Source organism: Notamacropus eugenii, chromosome 5 (genome assembly GCF_028372415.1).
Source record: "Notamacropus eugenii isolate mMacEug1 chromosome 5, mMacEug1.pri_v2, whole genome shotgun sequence".
Lineage (NCBI taxonomy): Eukaryota > Metazoa > Chordata > Mammalia > Diprotodontia > Macropodidae > Notamacropus > Notamacropus eugenii.
In genome coordinates, this window is record NC_092876.1 from 186,560,059 (window position 1) to 186,585,419 (window position 25,361).

The window sequence follows — 25,361 nt, forward strand, 5'->3', positions numbered from 1 at the left end:
ATCTTTAAGGGGTATACAGCCCCCATTCTGAAATATCAACATATGAATTAAATTCTAACTTTTCTTCAGTAATTCCAAATCATTTTTCAGAATAACTTGGTCAGTTCATTCCAACAGCAAGAAATTAGCATGCTTGTACATTTTAAAATAATTCATTTTTGTTATTCTAAACTTAACAAACACTGACAAACATGAACATTTTCATATACAAAGAACAGAAAAAGTAGACTGATTATGAAACCAAACTACTATTAGAACATTCCTGTCTTGCTGCAGTCCCTGTAATGTTTTCCCATCTTCATAACTTGATGGATGTGTGATGAAACATTAAGTTATTCAGTGTTATAAGTAAATCATTTTATCTGTTACCATCTGGTAGAAGGGTAGTCCAGAGGAAAATAATTTTAAGATTTGGTAATTTTGTCATAGGAAAGTAGAGTCCATGGCCTTGATGCCATGTTTTTCATTGTTTAAAGGACCCTGTTTAGTATATATTGTCATTTTCCAATTCGATTTGTATCTTGCTTTCATTACCAGGAGAAAGAAACACGGAAAAATGAAGTAAAAGAAAAATATCAGAAAAGGTATGATTCTGACAAGGAAGAAAGGGGGAAAAAAGAGCAAAAGGGAATAAAGAGTGAGTATAAACAATTGATTTTTACATGATTTTTAACATATATCGTTTATTTTTTAAATGTTTATTATAAATAGACCTTTTTAAGACAAGTTGGCTCCTCCTTACAGTGATAAAAAAAAGAATTAGATATCTGTACTTTTTAAGAAAGTATGAAGAATTCACAATCATTTTTTTGTTTCTGTATTTGTTCATGGGCTCCTTTGAGGCCTTAGCATCCTCTACATTTTCTCTGGGGTAAAATGAAGGTTATCTTATACCCAGTAATCATATTATATATTAGGTAAGTACCTTTGTGGGATCTGGGAACACTGCTACCTACATTTGGGGACACCCTAGACATAAACTGTGGGCAAGTTTTATTTTGGAAGTTTGTCTGAATTAATTCAAGTAGGGGCAGTGAATTAAAAAAAGATTTATCCTTTGAGGTTAAGCTCCTAAAATGAGACTTAGTTCATGTAAGCCCAGAATACTTCAAGGATAGAGAAGGTCAATGGGAGGGAGAGGAGGAAGGCCATTCACTATTGTGAGCTTTATCGGATATTGGACGACCAATAAAAATTACACATTGAAACTGTTTGATGATTCTGGTAGTGAATTTGGTGAAATTCTTTATCTACAGCCAGTCATATTAGCAAGTAGAAGCAACAGTTTTTCTTAAAGCATCTGTAGGACAGGATTTTATTTTTGTTTTGCAACAAGAATTTGTGATTGTAATGTTTATCATAAAACTTTTTATTATATACTAGCATCTAAAGAAATGAGGAATGCGTTTGATTTATTTACATTAACACCAGAAGAAAAAAATGACTATTCAGAGAATAATCGGAAAAGAGAAGAAACATTTACTGAAGACTACAGAACTAAGGAAAATAAGCAATTATACAAGGAGAGAAGAAGTACAAGGGATGAGACTGATACATGGGCTTATATAGCTGCAGAAGGTGACCAAGAGGTACTAGACAGTGTGTGTCAAATGGATGAAAATTCTGGTGAGTATGATGAAAAATTAGTCACAAATTACGAATTAACCAAAAGTCAACCAAGTTATTCTTATTTTTTACAAATCGTACCATTTGTTATAGGGTACTTGAAAAACAGAAGACAAAAGTTTTTTGTTTTTTGTTTTTTCCCCACGTTTTCTAGTATTCTCTTTTATTTTAGCTTCTATCTGAAGTTTACAAAGTAGGTTAGAGTAAGACCTATTTTAAAATGTGAACCAATAATTTATGTTGATGAAGAAGGACATCCTGATACCATCTCTAAATTGATGGATACTTTAAAAATAAGCACATATAATGTCCATTATGTTTAGAAACTAACAGAAGAAACAATTTTGGGAGGGTGAAGGCAGGAATGAAAGTTTGAATACACGGGGGTAGAATAATATTACATACAAATATATTCATAACTAATCACAGCTTTAAGTCTATAAGAAGTTTGCCAGAATGGATTAAAACATAGTGTCGTTAATCTGGAAGAAGCACATGGAAGATATGAAATTGTGTATTTTAAAGTAAGGAGAGAAAGGGCTTGGTGCACAGTTGATGTAAGGACATCCTAGATGGTGAGAAAGGCAGAAGCAGAGAAGACTTAGGCAGGTAAGTAAGCCATATGCAAGGGTTAGGGAGTCAGCTTACTCATCTACTATTCAGAAAAAAAATCTGAACTAGGGTACAGTGAAAGGGAAGGGTAGTTAATAAGAGACTTCTCATTAGTAGAAAACCTCAAGGTTAACAATCATGAGTTTTCATTGATTGGAAAGTTCATTAGGAGAAGTTCCTTTATTGTCTTAAGTGCATATTTCTACAAACCTTAAATTTTTGTGTCAAGAAAATACTCCTGAGTGGTTATGTTGTGTTGTTATTGGAGGGAAAGTCAGCTTATTAAATATTTTTTTGGCGGGGGGTGTAAGGCAATCAGGGTGAAGTGACTTGTCCAGGGTCTCACAAATAGTAAATGTCAAGTGTCTGAGGCCAGATTTGGACTCAGGTCCTCCTGATTCCAGGGCCAGTGCTCTATCCTCTGTGCCACTGCCCCGCTTATTAAGTCTTACGGTATCAAGAATTGCCATTTTCACATTTTAATAAGTAGGTGAAACAAAATTTTGAAATGGACCATCACTAATTATTGAATTATTTGAGACTACCTAGGGTTTATTCCTTTTCCCAACTTAGGTGTCCAGGCTGCTAACAGTTTGCTGGAACTGTTGCATCTAAATATTACAGGGTTGTAGATTTAAAGCTAGAAACGGACCTTAATCATCTAGTCCAGTCTTCTCTTTTTCAGTTGAGAAAATTGAGGCCCACAGATATTAAGTGACTTGCCCAAGGCCACCCACGTTGCAGGACTGGGATTCAAATATTCTATCCAAAGGAAAACTTACTTTTTGATTTTTAAATAAAGGAGTCGGTGTTTAACAGAAAGAAAGAATGTATGTATGTCATAGGATCTGTATATATATAGATATTTCATTTTGTTATTTAGTTCTTAGTTTCCACATAAAATGCAGGAAGATGGAAAAATAACATCTGTGACATGATCAACTTTTAAAACATAATTAATAATTCATCTGCATATCTAACAGATAGGCAGCAAGTTTTGAGTTTGGGAATGGATTTGCAGTTGGAATGGATGAAATTAGAAGATTTTCAAAAGCATCTTAATGGAGAAGATGAGAATTTTACAACCGCAGATGCTATACCAAGTAGTAAGTACTTTTGAAATTACTTGATGTCATTTGAGAAATCTAGTTGGTATTTTAAAAAATCCAGAAATCAGAATTATTATAAAATTGACTTCTTTTCTTCTTTAGACTTACTGAGGGATGCAGTGAAAAATGGAGATTATGTTACAGTGAAAATTGCACTTAATTCAAATGAGGACTACAATTTGGACCAAGAGGTAATAGTGTAATATTCCTATGAAAATTTTATTGAAATGTAGTTCCTGTAGTAATGTTAAGCAAGTTAACATGTGACATCAAAAGCATTTACCAATATTCTTAAAAATGTGCCTTGTCTCATGTCCTTGCTAAAATCTTTCCCTTCTTCTTCATTACAAATCCCACTACTTGGGCTGCATTATTTCTACCTAATACAACCTTTTCACTGAACTTTCTCCTTCTTGTCAGAACTTTGACTTTTTTTTTGTTTCAGGTTTAGTTATTTTATTTCATTTTTTGGTACCTATCTATAAAATTACAAATTACAAATACACTATACAATCAGATTTTCTCATTTTTTGACCTGCATTATAGATACCTTAAACAAAATCTTTTCACCCAAATTAAGAAATTCAGTATATTTAGAATTAAGTAATTACACAAATGACAATTCATCAAGTAAAATTTACTGTAACATATCATAAAACTTTAGGATAGCCAGTCAGAAGAAAAGGTCACCAATTCAGCAGTCAGTTATTTACAGTTTTAAAACATGCTTCTTTTTATCTAAACTCCCAAGTCAAAGGTAGCACCTGGATGGCAGAATAGTTGGAAAGAAGTAAAGCAGGCTTTTCCCCAAACTCCTCTAAACATATCTAAAAAACACAGTGGGCCAAATCCTGATGGGAAAAGCCCATAAAAAGTCACAGTGAGTCATTTTTCCAGTGCGTGTCAGCACAAAAGAGACTGTGAGACCAGAGAAGGGGTTTGGCCATGGGCAGGCCTTTGGAAAATTCCATTGCAAAGGAGAAGGCTGCATAACAGGATAAGGAGTGGTCCCAGACCCACAATGGGGCACCATGATGGGAACAGGTTGGCCAACTGGCAGCTTTGTTGCCAGCTACCCATTTCTAGGACCTGGATCCAAGGTAGACAGGATATAAAGTAGGTTGTATATAAGGGATGTTCCAGGGTAAGGAGCAGTTGTCCACCCTTCACAATATACTAAAAGAGCAAGCAGTGACGATGTGACTCATATCTTAGAAGCACAGCAAGATCTCAGTTCTAGCCTCTGGACCAGTCTGAAGCCTGCAGAAGAATAACCAGGGCAGGAAGGGAGCCTGCAGTTCTGTCACTCTGAACCAGCAAACCTTCCCAGCTTGATGATTGGGAGCAGATTTCAGCAACAGTCTGCTTTTGCTCAGATCCACACCCAGGTCAGGAATTTGCAGAGCTTAGACCAGGGGGCAGCAAGCAATCTATGCCTTGAATCAGAGTACTGAAAGCTTGCATGTCTCTAATTCTGTCCCTGAGATCCTGGAATTGACGTAACACCCAGTACCCCCAAGAATACCAACCCAGATCCATCTTCCAAAAGTACCAGAGAACTCAGCCATAACGTCATGTCCAAAGTCAAGGAATAGGCTAAAGAATGGGCAAACCAAAAAAAAAAAAAAGAACCTCATTATTAATGCCAGCAGGGATACTGAAGGAACAAATACAGAAAAAGAGAAGCAAAACAAAGCTTGGGCATAAATTCAAGAATTTCTGGAGAGGTAAAGCAGTATTTGAAATTATTTTTATAAATGAGAGTTCTAGAGGAAAAAAAATGGAGAAGAAATGAGAACTTTGGAAGAAAGAGCTGGGATTGCAATTAACAACCTGTCACAAGAGGTATAAAACCTGGCTCTGGCAACAAACTCTGAAAATTAGAATGGACCAAAGAGAAGCCAATGACTCCATGAGGCAACATGTACTAATAAAAAAAATTTGAAAGCTTGAAATAATAGAAGAAAGTTTAAGGTATCTCATAGCAAAAACCAGCTGACCTGAAAATCAGATCAAGGTGGAAAAAATTAAGAATCAGTGGGCTACCTGAACACCACAACCCAAAAGAGAACCTAGATGTCCTATTTTAAGAAATCTTAAAAGAGGGCAAAGTGGAAATAGACTGTACCATTCTTTTGCTAAAAGTAGCTCCAAATTATAAAGTCCCAGTAACATTGTAGCCAAAGTCTGGAGTTTCCAGGTCAAGGAAAAGATACTGAAAGAAGAAATTTAGGTACCAAGAGTGCAATCAGGATCACACACAATTTAGCAGAGAACTTGCAATATGATATTCCAAGAAGGCAAAGGAATATGGGCTTACAACAATAACTTACCCTACAAAATTGAGTATTATGCAACAGAGCGGGGTGGGAAATGGAACTTCAATAAAATTGAGGACTTCCAAGCATTTCTAATGAAAAGGCCAGAGTTGCAGAGAAACTCTAAATTTCAAGCACAGGATTGAAGAGAAACATGAAAAGGTAAGCATGAATGAACAGTGCTGATAAACTGGCTTACATTGGACTATGAGGAGATGTTACATATGTCTCCTTTGAACCTTATCATCACCAGGATTCACAGAGGGAATCCAATTAGATAAGGCCTGGAAGTGGTTCTGTTATTTCTTGATGATCTTAAGAAACAAATGGAAGGAGAAGAGGAATATGTTGGAGGGGAAGAGAAAGCAAGTAGACATCTATGCTAACCAGGAGGAGGGGTATGGCAGGAAGTAGCTGACATGTGAACCTCACTCTCATCTGAGCTGTCAAAAAAAGGAATACAGACACAAAGGGTTAGGTACAAAAATACGTTTTACTTAGCGAAAAAGGAGGGAAAGAGAGGAAAGGAAAAGATGAAATTAGTGACAGGAGTGGGTTATGGGGAGGGATTACTCCCAAGCAAAACAAACATTAAGGATGTACAGAGATGTTTATAGCTCTTTTTCAGGTGACAAAAAAGTGGGAATCTGAGGGACTGTCCTATGAATTGGAAAATGGCTGAACAGGTTATGACATGAATGTGTTGGAATTGTGATGTAAGAAATGATGGAGGATGGTTTTAGAGAAACCTGAAAAGACATGTAGGATCACAGTGAAGTGAACAGTTCTAGACAGAACTGGAGACTTAACTTGAAGACTTAAGATTAAGCCATTTGTAATGACCTACCATGATTCCAGAGGACTAGTGATAAAACACATTTTTCCACCCATCTCCTGATGGAGAGGAAAATGGAAATATGTTTTGCTTTACTATATCCTAAGTCTGTAAAAGAGGTTTTCTTTTTTATTCTCATTTGAGAATATGGGAGAGAGAGAAGTTGACTTTTATAAACACACACACAAATATGTATATTTCAATCAGCAAACATTTCTTTATATAAAATGTTTATATACAAATTTTTAAAAGAAAATAGAAAAAGGTGTTGTTAAGGGATCCCCTGAACTTGTCTTTTTGAGTTGCCAGAAACACTGGAAGCAGAGTTTGCAGGAGGCCTTGAATGTATCAAGGATCAAGGTGCTTTTCTCCACTTCCCAGCTCACACAATAGCTTGTTTGCATTGCAAGATGGACTCCCTGTGTGTCCTTGGTAGTTGGGACAGGTGACAATCCGTCTATACTGGCCTGAGAAACTTGCTTATGCAGCTGGGACCTTGTGTAGATAAGCAGACCATTTTCTCTTCATAGTCCAGCAATTCCCAAGGTAAAAGAATCCAGCTTTTGCCATTGCCATGCTCTTCCCTTTCAGGAGGGGTTTTGTCCTTTCCCCACATTTTCTGCACCTTTTCCCCTTCCATGCCATGCCCATTTAGGCAGAGATTTTTGTTTTCTCCTCCCTCCTTAATTGTGTTCTTTTTCTCTCTTTTTCTCTGTCTCTCTCTGTCTCTCTCTCTCCTGTGTGGATTGTGAACTCTGTGTTCCTACATGAATTTTCATTTCTTTTGTAATACACCTAGTTTTCATGTTTCATGAAGTTGTGATTGCTTATTGACAGTTCTACCAAATTTTAAAAATGTACTCTCATGTCAGAAACTTGGAAGTTTCATTTCAATGGAAGAAAAACAGAAAATTTTGATTCACACTTAGGCAGCATTGATTGCACTTGATTTCAAAATTCTTGTGCAGTTTTTCTGCCTGCCTTAGAACAATGAACATCCCCATTTTATCTTGTCAAAATTTGAAATGTCAGGCATGCCCTTTTGTGCCTAGAAAGGTTAATGTATTCATTAATTTGTAATAAAAATGTGGTCAATAAAATACTAGACTTCTCTACTGGATCACCCCTCTCAGTGCTCTTATTTGTCTGTATCCTATGTTTCACAATAACTGGCTACATATTAGAAGAAACTGCTGTATATTCACTGCAAATAAAGGTCTTTTAGTTGAGGCTTTTTTGCCTGATTTAAAATACAAGATTCTTTTTTAAAATAATGTTAATGTTCTCACATTCTTAAGATGAAAATTGATTGCTTATTTAAATAATTTGTCAAGAAATAGCTATAATATAAAGACATCCCATTCAGGCAGAGCCAAGATAGTGGAGTGAGACCAAATACTCACCTAAGCTCTAAAACAAAACTCCTTCCGATACCTCTAAAAAGAGAATCTGAACAAATTTTCGAGTGGCAGAATGCAGTAGGAGACAGTGTGGTTGATTTCCAACCCAGGACAGACTGGAAGGTCAGTGGGAAGGATCTGTTGCACAGGGCTGGAAGAGCACACAGGCTGTATCAGCGCAGACTCCACCATAGCAAAGCCAAGCAGGAAGCCTTGGGCGGTCTGAAGCAGCAGCAGCAGTTTCTCAAACATATCAGCCCAGGACGGCAGTCCAGTGGAAGTGATCAGCCCAGGACAGGAGTCTGTTGGAAATGAGCGAGAGAGAACCACAGAACCCCAGGTAACTGCAGCAGCTGCTCCTGAGACTATCAGCCCACAGATTAAATGTCTGTAAGTCACCTACTTGAACTTCTGGGAGCCAAGATGGCGGAGTGATCAGTAAATGCCATTCCTACTCCCCTTGTTGACCTTGAAAAACCCAGAGAATATTTCTGCAGGAAAAATCCTGGAACAGTGGGATCAGCTGAAGGGATGAACAGGTTATTAGCTGGTGAAGCTAGGAAAATCACAAAGTGGGGTCCCTCTTGCTGTGGCTAAAGAGGACCAGTGCAAGACTGGAGCTGTCCCAGACAACCCCACCTCAGAGAACCAGGAAGAGATCCTGATCCCTACAGGGGTGGAGCCCGTAATGGCCAACACCAAGACCCCAGGCATGCTTCTGCACAGCCAGGGAAGACACTAGCACAGATGGGGTTCACCAGCTGCTAAGTGTGCCTATGCTGTAGGTCAGAAGAGGAGACCTCCTGTGGTCATACCACCCCTCCCCAACACTTAGTAGCTAGCTCCAGGGTAACTGGGGAAACTCAGAAAGACTTCACCTAGCCTCTGCTTTGGCACACCAGCCAGCTCAGCACCAGGTAAACTGCAGCATTTTAGCTTCTACCTGAAAGAACCAGAGGCCACAATACACAAAGCTTCAAGTTCTAAGCACAAGAACCGTGGGACAGAGCCCCCTGTGCCCCCGAAGCAGAGATCCACTTTAAAAGCCAGGCAAAGGGTGATCATCATGAGCAGGAAGCAAACTAGAAAAGAGCATAGAATCTTTCTTTGGGGATAAGGACCAAAACACGAATACCAAAGAGATCAGCACTGTACTCCAATCTGAAACTTTGGAAAGAATATGAACTGGTCTCAAGCCCAAAGAACATTCTTGGAAGAGCTCACAAAGAGTTTTAAAAGCCAAATTAGAAAAGTAGAAGAAAAACTGACCAATGATTTTAAAACTATGAAAAAAGAATTTACGGAAAAGAACAGCCCCTTAAAAAGGAAAATGGACAAATGGGAAAGGAGATGCAAAAGTTAACTGAAGAAAACAATCTATTAAAAATTAGAATTGGGCAAGTAGAAGCTAATGACTATGAGCCATCAAGAATCAGTCAAACAGAATCTAAAGAATGAAAAAATGGAAGAAAATGTAAAATCTCACTGGAAAAACAACTGAAATGGAAAATAGATCCAGGAGAGAAAATTGAAGAATTATTGGCCTACCAGAAAGCCATGATGAAAAAAAGGGCTTGGACAATATCTTCCAAGAAATCATCAAGGAAAACTGCCCAGAAATCCTAGATCTGGAGGGCAAAATAATCATCCAAAGAATCCACCATTCACCTCCTGAAAGGGATCCCAAACTGAAAACACCAAAGAATATTGTTGCCAAATTCCAGAACTATCAAGTGAAGGAGAAAATATTACAGGCAGCCAGAAAGAAACAATTCAAATATCAAGGAGCTACAATCAGGATCACACAGGACCTTGCATCTTCTACATTAAAAGATCGTAGGAATTGGAATATGATGTCCTGCAAGACAAAGGAGCTGGGACTACAACCAAGAATCAGTTATGCAGCAAAATTGACCATATTTCAGACAAGGAAATGGACATTCAATGAAATAAGGGATTTCCAGACGTTCCTGATGAAAAGGCCAGAGCTCAATAAAAAATTCGATCTTCAAACAAGTTTCAAGAGAAGGCATAAAAAGGTAAACAGGGGAAAAAACTTGTTATTCAGTATGGGCAAACTGTTTACATCCCTATAAGGGAAGATACTTGTTAATTTTGAGAATTGTATTATTTATTATGATATTTAAAAAGGGCTATGCATAGATAGAGGGAGTGGGTATAAATTAAATGATATGATGATAAAAATATGCAAAGGGATTGTAACGGGAAATGTGAAAAGGAAGAGGCAGAAAAAGGTAAATTACATCACAGGAAGAGTCCCAGAAACATATTACAGGAGAGGGAAAGAGGGAACAACAAACTCAGTTAAGTACAGAAGTCTAGCTAGCTCTATAGGCAGTAGAAGGGGAAAAGGGAAAGAAAAAGGAAGGGGAGGCTACAAGGGAGGGAAGAAGTAATAAGGGAAAAAAGGAGTAAAAGGGAGGGGGGCTGAAAGAAGGGAGGGAAAACTGAGGGAGGGGGTGGTCAAAAATTAAAACTTGTGGGGGGAAGGGAGAACTAAAAGCATAAATGGGGAAAGATGATGAAGGGAAAGACACAGATAGTAATCATAACTGTGAATGTGAATGGGATGAACTCTCCCATAAAACAAAGGCAGATAGCAGAATGGATTAAAAACGATAATCCAACAATATGTTGTTTATAAGAAACACATTTGAAACAGGGATACACATGGGGTAAAGGTAAAAGGTTGCAGCAGAATATATTGTGCTTCAACAAATGTAAAAAAGCAAGGGTGGCAATCCTAATCTCAGACAAAGCAAAAGCAGAAATAGATCTAATCAAAAGAGATAAAGAAGGATACTATATCCTACTAAAAGGCACCATAGATAATGAAGCAATAACATTACTAAACATATATGCAGCAAGTGGTATAGCTTCCAAATTTTTAGAAGAGAAGTTAAAGGAGTTACAGGAAGAAATAGCAAAACTCTACTAGTGGAGGAACCTCAACCTTCCCCTTTCTGAACTTGATAAATCTAACCTCAGAATAAACAAAAAAGAAGTTAAGTGGGTGAATAAAACTGGAAAAGGTAAATATGATAGATCTCTGGAGAAAATTGAATGGGGATAGAAAGGAATATACTTTTTTCTCAGTGGTACATGGCACATATACAAAATTGACCATATACTAGGGCATAAAAACCTCACAATCCAGTGCAGAAAGGCAGAGATAGTCAATGCATCCTTCTCAGATTATAATGCAATAAAAATTATATGTAATAAAAGTCTATGAAAAGATAAACCAAAAATTAATTGGAAACTAAATAATCCTAAAGAAGGAATGGGTTAAACAACAAATCATAGAAACAACCAACAACTTCATTCAAGAGAATTACAATAATGAGACAGCTTACCAAAACTTACGGCATACTGCAAAAGCAGTTCTTAGGGGAAGTTTTATGTCATCGAATGCCTACATGATTAAAATAGAGAAAGAGGAGATCAATGAATTGGGCATGCAGCTGAAAAAGCTAGAAAAAGAACAAATTGAAAATCCCCAAGCAAATACTAAATTAAAAATACTGAAAACCAAAGGAGAGATTAATAAAATTGAAATTATATTGAACCTAATAAATAAAACTGAGTTGGTTTTATGAAAAAAATACCAATAAAATTGGTAAACCTTTGGTCAGTTTGATTTAAAAAAGGAGAAAACCTAATTACCAGTATCAAAAATGAAAAGGGTGAACTCACCTCCACCGTGGAGGAAATTAAAACAATAATTAGAAATTACTTTGCCCAATGATATGCCCATAAATTTGACAATCTAAATGAGATGGATGAATATTTTAAAAAAATATAAATTGCCTAGATTAACAGAAGAGGATGTTGAATATTTAAATAACCACATCTCAGAAAAAGAAATTGAAGAAACCATCAAAGAACTCCCTAGGAAAAAATCTCCAGGGCCAGATGGATTTACAAGAGAATTCTATCAGATGTTTAAAGAACAACTAATTCCACTATTATATGGACTATTTGGGGAAATTAGTGAAGAAGGATTCCTACCAGATTCTTTTTATGATACAAATATGGTTCTGATATCTAAGCTAGGAAAAGCCAAAACAGAGAAAGAAAATTATAGAGCAGTTTCTCTAATGAATATAGATGAAAAATTTTAAATAAGATATTAGCAAAAAGAATACAGGAACTTATCACGACAATAATACATTATGATTAGGTAGGATTTATACCAGGAATGCAGGACCGGTTCAATATTAGGAAAACTATCAGCATTATTTGTCATATCAACCACAAAACTAACAGAAACCATGTGATTATCTCCATAGATGCAGAAAAAGCTGTTGACAAAATACAACACCCATTCCTATCGAAAAAATGTAGGAGAGCATAGGAACAAATGGAGCCTTCCATAAAAGAATAAGCAGTATCTACCTAAAACAATCACCAAACATTACATGCAATGGGGATAAGCTAGATGCATTTTCAGTAAGATCAGGGGTGAAAAAAGGATGTCCATTATCACCACTGTTATTCAATATGGTACTAGAAATGTTAGCTTTAGCAATAAGAGAAGAAAAAGAAACTGAAGTAATTAGAATAGGCAAAGAAGAAACTAAGTTATCACTCTTTGCCTATGATGTGAGGATATACTTAGAGCATCCCAGAGAATCAATTAAAAAACTACTTGAAATAATAAACAATGTTGGCAAAGTTGCAGATTACAAAATAAACCCATATAAATCATCTGCATTTATATATATGTATTACTAACAGAGCCCAACAGTAGGACGTAGAAAGAGAAATCCCATTTGAAGCTACAGTAGACACTATAAAATATTTGGGAGTCTACCTGCCAAAACAAAGCCAAGGACTATATGAACAGGCACAAATAAAGTCAGATCTAAGTAAGTGCAAAAACATCAGTTGCTCTTGGGTAGGCTGAGCCAATATAATAAAAATGGCAATTCTACCTAAATTAATTTACTTATTCAGTGCCATACGAATCATACTACCAGATAATTATTTCCTAGAGCTAGAAAAAATAATATCAAAATTCATCTGGAAGAACAAAAGGTTCAGAAACTCAAGGGAACTAATGAAAAGAAATGCTAGGGAAAGTGGCCTAACCCTGACAGATCTCAAATTGTATTATAAAGCAACAATCATCAAAACCATTTGACTAAGAAATAGAAGGGGTAGACCAGTGGAATAGGTTAGTTACTTAAGATATAGGAGTCAGTGAATATAGCAATCTACTGTTTGATAAGCCCAAGGACCCCAGCTTCTGGGATAAGAACTCAGTGTTTGACAAAAATTGCTGGGAAAACTGGATAATGGTGTGGTGGAAATTGGGGATAGACCAATGCCTGACACTGTACACAAGAATAAAGTTCAAATGGATACATGATCTAGGTATACAGACTGATACTATAAACAAATTAGAGGAGCAAAGTTTATCAGATTTATGGAGAATCAAGAAATTTTTGACCAAACAAGAGGTAGAGAACATTATGAAGTACAAAATGGATAATTTTGATTACATTAAATTGAAAAATTTTTTTCACAAACAAACTCAATATATCTAAGATTAGGGGGGAAGCAGAAAACTGAGAAAGAATTTTTGTAGGTTCTGTCTGTGATAAAGACCTCATTTCTAAAATATATAGAGAATTGAGTCAAATGTACAAGAATACAAGTCATTCCCCAATTGATAAAGGTTCAAAGGATATGAACAGGCAGTTTTCAGAGGAAGAAAGCAAAACTATCTATAGTCATGAAAAAATGCTCTAAATCACTGTTGATTAGAGAGATGCAAATCAAAACAACTCTGAGGTACCACATCACACCTATCAGCTTGGCTAACATGACAAAACTGGAAGATGATAAATGTTGGAGAAGATGTGGGAGAATTGGAACAATGGGTTGGTATTCGTTGTTGGTGGAGCTGTCTGCTGATCGATCCATTCTGGAGAGGCATTTGGAACTATGCCCAAAGGGCTACAAAAATGCATACCCTTTGACCCAGCAATATAATATCTCTTCTAGAACTGTATGCCAAAGAGATCATAAAAATGGAAAAGGTCCCATCCACATGTACAAAAATATTTATAGCAGCTCTTTGTGGTTGCCAAGAACTTGAAATTGAGGGAATGCCCATCCATTGGGGAATGGGGAACAAATTGTGGTATATGAATGTAATGGAATACTATTGTGCTATAAGAAATGATGAACAGGCAGACTTTAGAAAAACCTGGAAAGACTTATATGAACTGATGCTGAGTGAAATGAGCAGAACCAGGAGAACGTTATACACAGTATCAACCACAGGGTAAGAGAACTGTTTCTGATAGACTTAGCCCTTCACAGCAATAGAAGGACCTAAAACATTCCCAAAGGAGTCAATGCAAAATGCCATCCATATCCAGAGAAAGAACAATGGAATTGGAACGCAGAATGAACCAGACTATTTTCCGTTGTATTACATTTTGTTTTGTTTTATGGTTTCTCCCATTCATTTTAATTCTTCTGTGCAACATGACTGAGGTGGAAATACATTTAATAAGAATGTATGTGTAGAACTTATATAAAATTGCACACCATCTTGGAGAGGAAGCGGGAAAGGAAGGAAAAAATCTTAAGATATATGGAAATGGTTGTAGGAAACTGAAAACATATTTAACAAATAATTTTTAAAAATAGAGAGATCAGTTTTAGTATAAAAAAAGCAATCAACTGAGGGTAATTTCTTTACTCTTTCCCAATTCGATCTAATCTGCTTTGTAGAAGGTATTTCTAACTAGCCAGTAAAATTTTGTGGATCCTCCAAACTTAATCTTCCCTGTCTTCCTCTTTATATTCACATTTCACATTTGTGTTAGTAATTCCTATACAACTACTTTGTAGCCTTTGTTGCTTCTATGGTAGTCTTCTCATATAAGCTTTTTCTCTTCTTATTAAAGCATCACTAAAACTTTTCTTAAATGGAATATGGTTTCAGTATTACATGAGTATAATGTTTGAGATCCAAACCATGAAAAACAGTCCAATAATTTAGACCGACTGCCATGGTAAACCATAAATCCTACCCGAAATCATGTCCCATACACATAGGGACCTGCCATCTGGTGTGAAATACTTAGAGATGTTTTGGAAGAGTTTTTTTTATTTTTATGGATTTACTGAGCTTTACTTTTAATTGAAATTACTCTTCATTTTGAACACAATAAAGTGGAGGAGGTGTATATGCACACTATCTGGTGGAAAATCAGAGCCTTAAAATAGAACCAACATTTTAGGATTATAGGATTTCAAATTATCTGGGCTTTCACTACCACACACTGGTTTCATGTAACAAATCAGATTTTCTTTGATTTAGTGTCATGTAAACTTTTGCTGCTTTTCTGGCCCACTATCTGCTGTTCATCATGCTCATTAAGAACAGTAGTTTAACTTATGTCCTGAACCTCACTAGTGGCCTCTTCTGGACTTTTTGAGGAAGTCAAGTTTTCCAAAGGGCCTTTACTGAAAGGGTGGAGAAGCAGCACAACTTGTGGTTTGGCTGCTCTTACCACTCTTCATTTTCTCAACTTCTTCCTTCAGAGAAGTCAATTTCTTCATTACTATACTTTTTTGGCTTTAAATGCAACCAGGATGAGCTCTGGTGTTCTGAAATTGACGGGAAAAGTGGACTTTAAAATGTGCATTTTTGAATGTTGAAGTCTCATTTAATTTTGGGCCTATGCAGTTTTTCTTCTTTGTATATCCAGGGCTCTGTGTGGCTCAGTTGGTAGAGCCCAGGGTCTGGAGTCAAGAAGGCTCATCTTACTGAGTTCAACTCTTGTCTCACATACTTACTAGCTGTGTGACCTTGAGCAAGTCACTTGACCTTATTTACTTCAGGTTCCTCATCCGTAAAAATTAGCAGGAGAAGAAATGGCAAGCTACTCCAGTTATCTTTGCCAAGAAAACTCTAAATGGAGTCACAAAGAGTCGGACATAGCTGAAAAATGACTAAACAGCACAATATCAGGGCTCATCCACTTGACTCTACACACAATAGGCACTTAGTAAATGGTCATTGAAGTGTCTTGTGTTAAATTGAATTTAAAACTCATTTCTGAAGACTTCGTTCTAAAAGAATTTCTTATTAAAACTTAATTTTTGTTCCCCTTTAAAAATGAAGGACTCTAGTGGAATGACTTTGGTGATGCTTGCAGCAGCAGGAGGACAAGATGACCTACTCAGGCTCCTTATCAAGAAAGGAGCTAAAGTTAATGGTAGACAAAAAAATGGAACTACTGCTCTCATTCACGCAGCTGAGAAGGTTAGTTACTTTTGAATGTAGTGCATTCAATTTAGTAATCTTTGTGTAAGCACTGACTACCATTGTAGGAAGACCTTGCTTTTATAATACTACCCGCAAAATGTCAGAGAGTCACATGTATCTTTCTATTTTATATTGAAATGACAACTGCTTAGTCTATTAACACTGATTTACTTTGTATTTACAAACCAAGGACTTTACGTGGAACAGTTAATGAAATACTCAAAATAACTCTCAAAAGAACCTATGGTGACAAGTAGTATTACTTATATAAATGTATCCACTAGAAACTAGCATGTTTTGTAAATGAAAATGAAATCATAAGTGAAGCTGTTACTTGTACTGGACAGTTGGTTGGGACTGATTTTAGTTTATGTTCCTTATTGCCAAATTATTAACGAAATTACAAATTTTTTGCCCACTAATTACAAAAATAATATATTTGTGACTTCAGTTTGACTGTTTCTCTTCTTTTCAAAGAACTTTCTAACTACAGTGGCTATTCTTTTGGAAGCTGGAGCTTTTGTGAATGTTCAACAGAGTAATGGAGAAACTGCTTTAATGAAGGTAATACTTTTTCACGTAGCTGAACGTATAATACTATAAATTAGATGTTAGTGTGGAAAGAGAACAAGAAAAAGACAAGAACAGCCTACCCTTTAAGACAGAAAAATAAGGTGTAAAAACAAAATAAAAATTAACATTCACCATAATACTTAAAATACCACCAGTGAGGAAGTTTTAAAAATTATTTTATTTATTTTCAGTGTTCTACAATCACTTCCATATATCTTAGATTTTTTTTCCTCCCTTCCCCTCCTTTCCCTCTCTTTCCCCACTCCTTCCTCAGGATGGTGTGCAATCTTATATAAGTTCTACACATGTATTCCTATTAAATACATTTTCACCTTAGTCATGTTGCATAGAAGAATTAAAATGAATGGGAGAACCCATAAAACAAAACAAAACATAATACAAAAGAAAATGGTGTGCTTCATTCTGCACTCCAGTTCCATAGTTCTTTCTCTGGATGTGTGGAAGGTGTTTTGCCTCAAGAGGCTATTGGGAATTTTTTAAGTCCTTGCATTGCTATGAAGGATTAAGTCTACCAGAAAAATTCAAATGAGGAAGTTTTTGAAGTATTTAGAATTTTTGGAGGCAATTAGGATTAATCTGTGAAGGTCCACCCTCAGCTTTGCTGCTTACCTGCTCTGACCTCTGCTAGTGACTTAACAATGAGAAAACATCTTTAGCAGTTAAGTGGAGATAAAGATACCTATCCTGAGTATTTCACAAGGTCATTGTGGAGATGAAATGAAATGAACTGACAGTTGGGAAAGTATTTCATGTTTATATTTATTCAACAAATGTAAATTGTTTGTTAAATTGTGGGATCATTGTAAAGGATTTGAAAAAGAAGATATAGCAGATATGCAGTAGTTATCTTGAAATATATAAAGGGCCATTTGTAATAGAAGAATTAGACTTTTTCTGCTTGATAAGAGCAGATGGAAGGAAGTTTCAAAAGAGGCAAATTTAGGATTGAGGTCAAGAAAAACTTAAAATAATTAGAATCATTCAAAGTTGGAATGGGTTGCTTTGAGCAGCCGTGGACTCTCCTCCTTACTGGAGAGCTTCACACTAACAGGTATGTGGAACTGTTGGTCAGGTTTGTGGAAAAGTGGATTCTTGCACAGGTTAGACTCAAACTTGGAAATGTCTTCAAACTGAGATTCTGGGAATTGGCATACAAATAACAATCGTTATACTCGAAAGTAGATGATATTTATAAATATTCAGGATTTATAAACATGCAGATTATAACAAATTTTGCAGGAGCAAAACCTATAGATGGAGAATACTTCTGTTAAGTCACTAAATGCTTCTGAAAAATAACACTGTCATTCTCAACAGTTAGAATTCATCTCTTGCTAATTTATTTCATTATGAAATCATAGGCTTTAGAGCCTGTGTAACAGACCTGCAAAAGTTATCTGGTCTAATTCCTTCAATTTGTAGTTGAGTAAACTGAGACTTAGAGAGGTGATTTATTAATGCTTTGTAAGTAGCAGAGCTGAAATTCCAGCAGTGGTCTTCTGACTTCAAATCCAAGGTTCTTTTGATTTTACTGTAATGCTTCAAATGTTATTAAGTAACTATTATAAATACTATAGAAATACTATAATTGTGGACTTCAGGAAAACCTGGAAAGACTTACATGAACAGATGCTGAATGAAGTAAGCAGAACCTGGAGAGCATTGTACGCAGTAACAGCAACATTGTGTGATGACTAACTTTGATAGGCTTGGCTCTTCTCAGCAATGCAAGGTTCTAAGACAACTCCAAAAGGCTCATGATGCAAAATGCTGTCTCCATCCAGAGAAAGAATTACTGAGTCTGAATGCAGATGCTTTCTCTTTTTTGTTTTGTTTCTTCTTTCTCATGGTTCCTCTCATTGGTTCTAATTCTTCTTTACAACATGACTAATGTGAAAATTTGTTTTTGAAAAAAGAAATACTGTAATTTGTTTCCAGATAGGAGAAAAGCAACAGACTAGCTGTTAGGTTAGACACTATAAAAACCATGACCATGTCCCTACTTAGGGAAAGGATAGCTTAGAAATAGTGTTTTCAATAAGAGGGTAGACGTTTTTGTATTTTGTCTTCCTTAGGGGTGCTTTATTATCAACTTTTAATTTCAAACAATTTTCTCACCTCTCATTCCCATTTTTATTATTATATTTTTATGATATATATGTGTGTATATATATATGTATACACACATGTACATAAGTACACATGTACATATAAAAATAGGTCCATATGAAAGATAAAGGTTACAGTAAATACAGAAAGGATTGTAAAATTTGTAATCTAAATTAATAAAAATTTTATTTTCATATAAAAAATTGGTTTTCTTCTGTTAAGTGCCTAGGTCAATGAAGATTAATATTTCATTTACTTCCAAAGTTTGATTAGATTATTCATATAATTTTTGAACTGGAAATATACTAGAAAGCAGATGATGTGTCTTTATTTTCCAAATGAGGAAGCCAAGGGCCAGAAAAGTTTTTGATTTAACTAAGTATAAACAGCTCCTTAGGAGCAAAGCCAGGATTAGACCCAGGTCTTCTCACTTAGTAAAATATTTTATTCAGTTGTGCAACTATTCTGTGTGATAGGAAAAAACTTCCCCTCCAAAAGTAAACTGGAGAAGGATGAGTAAGATAAGTAAAGATGGACAAAGACATAGTTGTAGCCTGAAATTCATTCACAAGAAAGAAAATCACCTTACATATTATTTTGCACTCTGCTCTAGCTTTGAGGAAACTTGTCTTGACCCAGTTTATCCATTTTGTATAACGCTGCCTAAGTTTTGCTATATTCTGGTCAGTGCATGCCAGAGTCTTTTTTTCAATCACTTCTGTGGTGAATATGAAGTTATTTTCTGATTCCACATAGTATAATCAAAGAATCACAGTGAAAACTAGTCTAGCAAGAATGCTTTTGTCAAGGATTGGCATTTTTGGTAGCCACGAAGGCAGTATTAAAATCGGTGGAGTGTAGTAGAATGGAAATCTTCTGAGTAATTTCCAAGAAGATCTAGCACTTGGTAGCTTTGTAGCACAGTAGAATGCTGGAAGTCTTGAACTTGAGTCAGAAAGACCTGAGTTCAAATCCAGCCTCAGATACTTAGTTGCTTTGTGATGACAGTTAAATCACTTAATTTCTGTCTGCCTTAGTTTGCTTGTCTGTAAAATGGAATGGCACCTACTTCAAGGGTTATTAAGCAAAGACAAAATGACACAACATTTAAACAGCATTACCTTAGAGTAATACAGACCTTAAAGTGCTATAGATGCTAGCTGTTATTATCATTATTGTGATTATGGTTATCAATGACAAAAATATCTTTCGAAGGCCTCCTGTTTTGAAGAATCTTTTAGTCAAGCATAAGCTGAGTGATACAAACAGATCCTTATATTTGACAGTGTATCGTAATGCAGAACACACCTTGTTCTTGTCCTGAAGAAATTCTTTTTATGTTTAAATGTCTTTCAAAAGACCCTCTTTAGGGGGGAAAAATTGCAGACTTTACATATGTATATATACTCCTTAGGCTTTACTTTTATATAATTACTTGCCTTAATGTTTTTCCTGTTACAGGCTTGTAAAAGAGGAAACTCGGATATTGTAAGGCTTGTGATTGAATGTGGAGCAGATTGTAATATTTTGTCAAAACATCAGAATAGTGCTTTGCATTTTGCTAAGCAGTGTAATAATGTACTGGTATATGACCTGCTGAAGAGTCACTTAGAAACGTAAGTATGAAATAAAGATGCTTAAAGCTGTGCTTACTTAGGGACTTTAGGGTAGTTATTTTAGTTGCAAAATATTTTTTTTATTAATTTTTAAAAATTTTTTTATTTTTAATGTTCTACAATTACTACCATAAAACTTAGATGTTTCCCCCCCTACTTACCCCCTACTACCCCCTTCCCTTCCCAAGATGGCATACAATTCTTATATAGGATCTACACATACTTTCCTATTGAATATGTTTTCACTATAATCATTGCAAAATATTTTTAAGAAATACAATTTCAGAGGCAGAGCCAAGATGGCAGAATAGAAATAGAGAAGGACTCAGCTGAGCTCTCCCGAATTCCCATCCAAACAACTTTAAAATAACACCAAATAAAACAAAAACTTTCCAGTCCAAGACAACTTAGGAGGTCAACAGTAAAAGTCTCTCTCACGTTGCGTGGAGGTGGGGTGGTCAGGAGCACAGTGAAGACAGCACAGGTTGTGCCTCAGGCCCAGCAGGGACCTTGAAGGAGGCTTCATTGGCAGCGGTCACAGCTTCAGGAACTCTTAGCCTACGGACAGTGTGGAGGTCAGACAGCCAGTCAGGAGATTGCATGGGAACCTTTGCAGGCACGGGCTTCAGGACCCTGTTGGATTGACCATACGTAGTTCTGAGTCATAGTCCCAGGGCCAAAAAGAACTACAGTACTTGTGGCTGCAGTAGAGGAAGGGCCTAGTCATGATTTCCAGGGTGGAAAGAACAGTTTATGGTTGTTCATGGGGGAGTAGAGACCCTTATCACAATTCCAAGACAGAGGGAAGCACTATCCATTGTGACTGCAGGAGAGCAGAGCACTTAGTCATAGTCCCAGGGCCAGGAGGAGTGCTAGAACTGGTGACTATGGGGAAACAAGGTCCCTGCCTGGATAAAGACCAAAACATAGGCCAAGAGAGCAATGCCCAAACTCTGCTTAGATCATACAAGCTTGGAAACATGGAAAACCTGCAGGCCCCTAGAGCTAGCTCTGAAAACAGCAGTGTGAAAGCTGAAGCTTGGGACAGATACCCCTCCAATCAGAGAGCAGAAGTCAACTTTAACATTAAATTAAAAGTCAATACATAGGCTGGAAAACATTAACAAAAAAAAGAAAGAACCTGACCATAGAAAATTACTATGGTAACAGGGAAGATCAAAATGCTAACTCAGAAGAAGAAAATTAATTCAAAATAGCTATATGCTGAGCATCAAAGAAAAATGTGAATTGGTCAAAGGTTTAAAAAAAAAATTCCTGGAGGAGCTTAAAAAAGGATTTTTTTAAAAAATCACATAAGAGATAGGGATGAAAGTGATACAAAAAGTCATGAAAAAAGAGTTAACAGCTTGACAAAGGAGATAAAAATATACTGAAGTAAATAACACCTATTAGTATAGTATAGTAATTCCAATACTGTATAAACTATTTGGAAAAATAGGCAAAAGGAGCGCTACCAAATTTCTTTTATGACATAATTATGGTTCCTAAACCAGGAAGAACAAAAGAAAGGAAACTATAAACCAATTTCCCTAATGAATATTATTGGAAAACTTTTAAATAAAAAACTGACAAGGAAATTAGAAAAAACATACACTATAACCAGGTAGGATTTATACCAGTAATTGCAAAGATGGTTCAGTATTAGGAAAACTGTCAGCATAATTGACCCTATCAAAAACAACAAAAATCATATGATTATTTCAATAGATGCTGAAAAAGCTTTTGACAAAATACAATGCTCATTCCTATGAACAGTTCTGAAAAGCATAGAAATAAATGGAATTTTCCTTAAAATAAGAAGTAGTACATATCTAAAACCATCAGCTAACATTATCTATCACAGAGATGAGCTAGAAACCTTTCCAGTAAGAGTAGGGGTGAATTAAGGATATACGTTATCACCACTGTTATAACTGTAAGACAAGAAAAAGAAATTGAAGGAATTAGAGTAGGTGATGAAAACAAAGCTATCACTCTTTGCAGATTAAATATTATGCTTACAGAATCCTAGAGAATCAACTAAAAAACTAGTTGAAATAATTAACAGCTTCAGCAGAGTTGTAGGATATAAAATAAACCCACATAAATCATCAGAGTTTCTATGTATTTCCACCGGAATCTAGCAGTAAGAGATAGAGAAATTCCATTTATAATACCTGCAGACAGTTTAAAATATGTGGGAGTCTACTTGCCAAGATAAACCTAGGGACTAGGTGAACGTATTTATAAAACACTTGTCACACAAATAAAGTCATATCTAAACAATTGGAGAAGTATTAGTTGCTTGTGGGCAGGCTGAGCCAATATAATAAAAATGATGATTCTACCAAAATTAATTTACATATTCAGTGCCATAACAATCAAATTACCAAAAAAAAAATTTATAGAGCTAGAAAACATTAAAAAATTCAGCTGGAAGAACAAAAGGTCAAGAATATCAAAGTACATTAATGAAAAAAAAATGTGAAGGAAAGTGGTTTAGCAGTAACAGACTTCAAACTATATTACAAAGTGGTAATCATCAAAACAATCTGGTACTGGCTAAGAAATAGAGTCATGAATCAGTGGAATAGATTAGGTATATGATAGTAGCAAATGACCGTAATAATCTAGTGTTTGACAAACCCAAAGATGTGTACGATTTTGAAAAAGAAAGCATTATTTGACAAAAATTAGTGGGAAAACTGGAAAGCTGTTTGGCATTTACTAGGTATAGACCAACAAGTCACACTTTATGCCAAGATAAGGTCAAAATGGCTGCATGATTTAGACATAAAGTGTGATATCATAAGCAAACTAAGGAAGCATGGAATATTTTAGCTTTCAGATATATGAATAAGGGAATTTATGGCCAAGAAATAGCATTAAGGGATGTGAAATGGATAATTTTGGTTACGTTAAATTAAAAAGGTTTTGTACAAACAAAACCAATGCTGCCGAGATTAGAAGGAAAGCAGGAAACTGGGGCGGGGGAAGGGATTTTATAGCAGGTTTTTCTGATAAAGGCCTCATTTCTCAAACATAAAGAACTGAGTTGAATTTTATAGAAATACAAGTCATTCCCCAGTTGATAAATGGCTAGAAGATATGAACAGGCAGTTTTCATAAGAAGAAATCAAATCTATTTATAGTCATGTAACAAATGCTCCAAATCATTATTGATTAGAGAAATGAAAATTAAAGCAACTTTGAAGTACCATCTCACATATCAGACTGGCTAATAGGACAGAAAAGGAAAATGTCAAATGTTGAATTGGATATGGAAAAATTGGTACACTAATGCACTCTTGATGAGTTGTGAACTGATCCAAACATTCTGGAGAACAATTTGAATCTATGCCCAAAGGTCTATAAAACTGGGCAGACCCTTTGATCCAGCAATACCACTACTAGGTCTGTACCTCAAAGAGATCAAAGGAAAATGGAAGAACTTATACATACAAAAATATTTGTAGCAGCTCTTCTTGTGGTGACAGTTGGACATTGAGGGGATGCCCATTAATTGGGGAATGGCTGAACAAGTTGTGGTATATGATTGTGATAGATACTCTTGTGCTATAATAAATGATGAGCAGGTTGTTTTTAGAAAAGCCCGGGGAGCCTTACATGAACTGGTGCTGAGTAAAGTGAATGGAACCAGGAGAACATTGTACATAGTAGCAACATTGTACCATGATTAACTGTGACTGACTTAATTATTTTCAGAAATAATATGATGAAAAATTCCATCTACCTTCAGAGAAAGAACTAATAGAGTTTGAATGCAGATTAAAACATACTCTTTTTAACTTCCTTTATCATTTTTTTGGGGAGTGTTTTATTTTGCAATTTGACTAATATGGAAATATTTTGCATTACTGTATATGAAGAAACTATGTCAAATTGTGTGCCTTCTCAAGGACAGGGTGGCGAGGGAGGAAGAGAATATGGAACTCAAGATTTACAAAAAGAAAGAATATTGAAAATTTTTACATACATGTTATGGAGAAAAATAAAAACTAAGTTAAAAGAAATAGGATTTAATTACTTTGAAGTACCTGTCTTTTCTTAGAAAAGAATTTCAAGAAGGTCAGCTAATAGTGATTAGATTCTATGACTCATTTGGAGAGGGCAGGAGTTAACACTTGCATATACTTAAGTACTTGGCTATTTGCTGAAGTCCTTAAAAATGTTAAAAGGTCTTAAAAATTTCCTCTAAACTTTAGATATTCCTTTATAATTTTGTTGAGGCTGCTTATTAGTAAAACCTTTTGGAAAAGTACATTAATTCAACTGTTGAAAAGCTCTATTCAAATTTAGATTCATTTTAGTGTTCCTATTTAAGCCATTTAGAACCTCTGAATTATTACTTTGATTAATAATAACAGGTAAAGCCTACTAAGATAATAATATAATAGAAATTTGAAGATCTTCCCATTAAGAGTTTGTTCACTAATAATATTTGACTGCTGTATATGAGAAATGGAAAATTAATTTGCTTTTAAGTATATTTTGATCATCAATCACATTTTTAAAATGTAAACTTTTAATTGATTCTAATGCAGAGAAACTTGTCTAGATTGATATTGGTGACTGTGTCTTCTTCTCTTTCTCTCCATTCAGGCTCTCAAGAGTGGCAGAAGAAACCATAAGGGACTACTTCGAAGCCCGGCTTGCCCTCCTAGAACCTGTGTTTCCAATAGCATGTCACCGCCTTTGTGAGGGTCCAGACTTTTCAACTGATTTCAATTACAAACCACCACAGAACATACCAGAAGGTACCCCTTTATAGTTTTCTTTCATATGATCTGTAGATTGAAGTAAAAAT

The 25,361-nt window shown here is 35.7% G+C and overlaps 1 protein-coding gene across 1 annotated transcript in view; it reads left to right on the forward strand.

The window, feature by feature from the left end:
- Positions 1-25,361, forward strand: part of MPHOSPH8 (M-phase phosphoprotein 8) — a 60,280-nt gene that overhangs the window by 24,167 nt on the left and 10,752 nt on the right. Inside the window, exons 4-11 of the mRNA XM_072611663.1 lie at positions 538-637; positions 1,384-1,626; positions 3,222-3,344; positions 3,450-3,538; positions 16,071-16,211; positions 16,692-16,778; positions 20,379-20,533; positions 25,157-25,311. Of these exons, the coding sequence (XP_072467764.1) occupies positions 538-637; positions 1,384-1,626; positions 3,222-3,344; positions 3,450-3,538; positions 16,071-16,211; positions 16,692-16,778; positions 20,379-20,533; positions 25,157-25,311 (1,093 nt within the window). The remainder of the gene's footprint in view (positions 1-537; positions 638-1,383; positions 1,627-3,221; positions 3,345-3,449; positions 3,539-16,070; positions 16,212-16,691; positions 16,779-20,378; positions 20,534-25,156; positions 25,312-25,361) is intronic.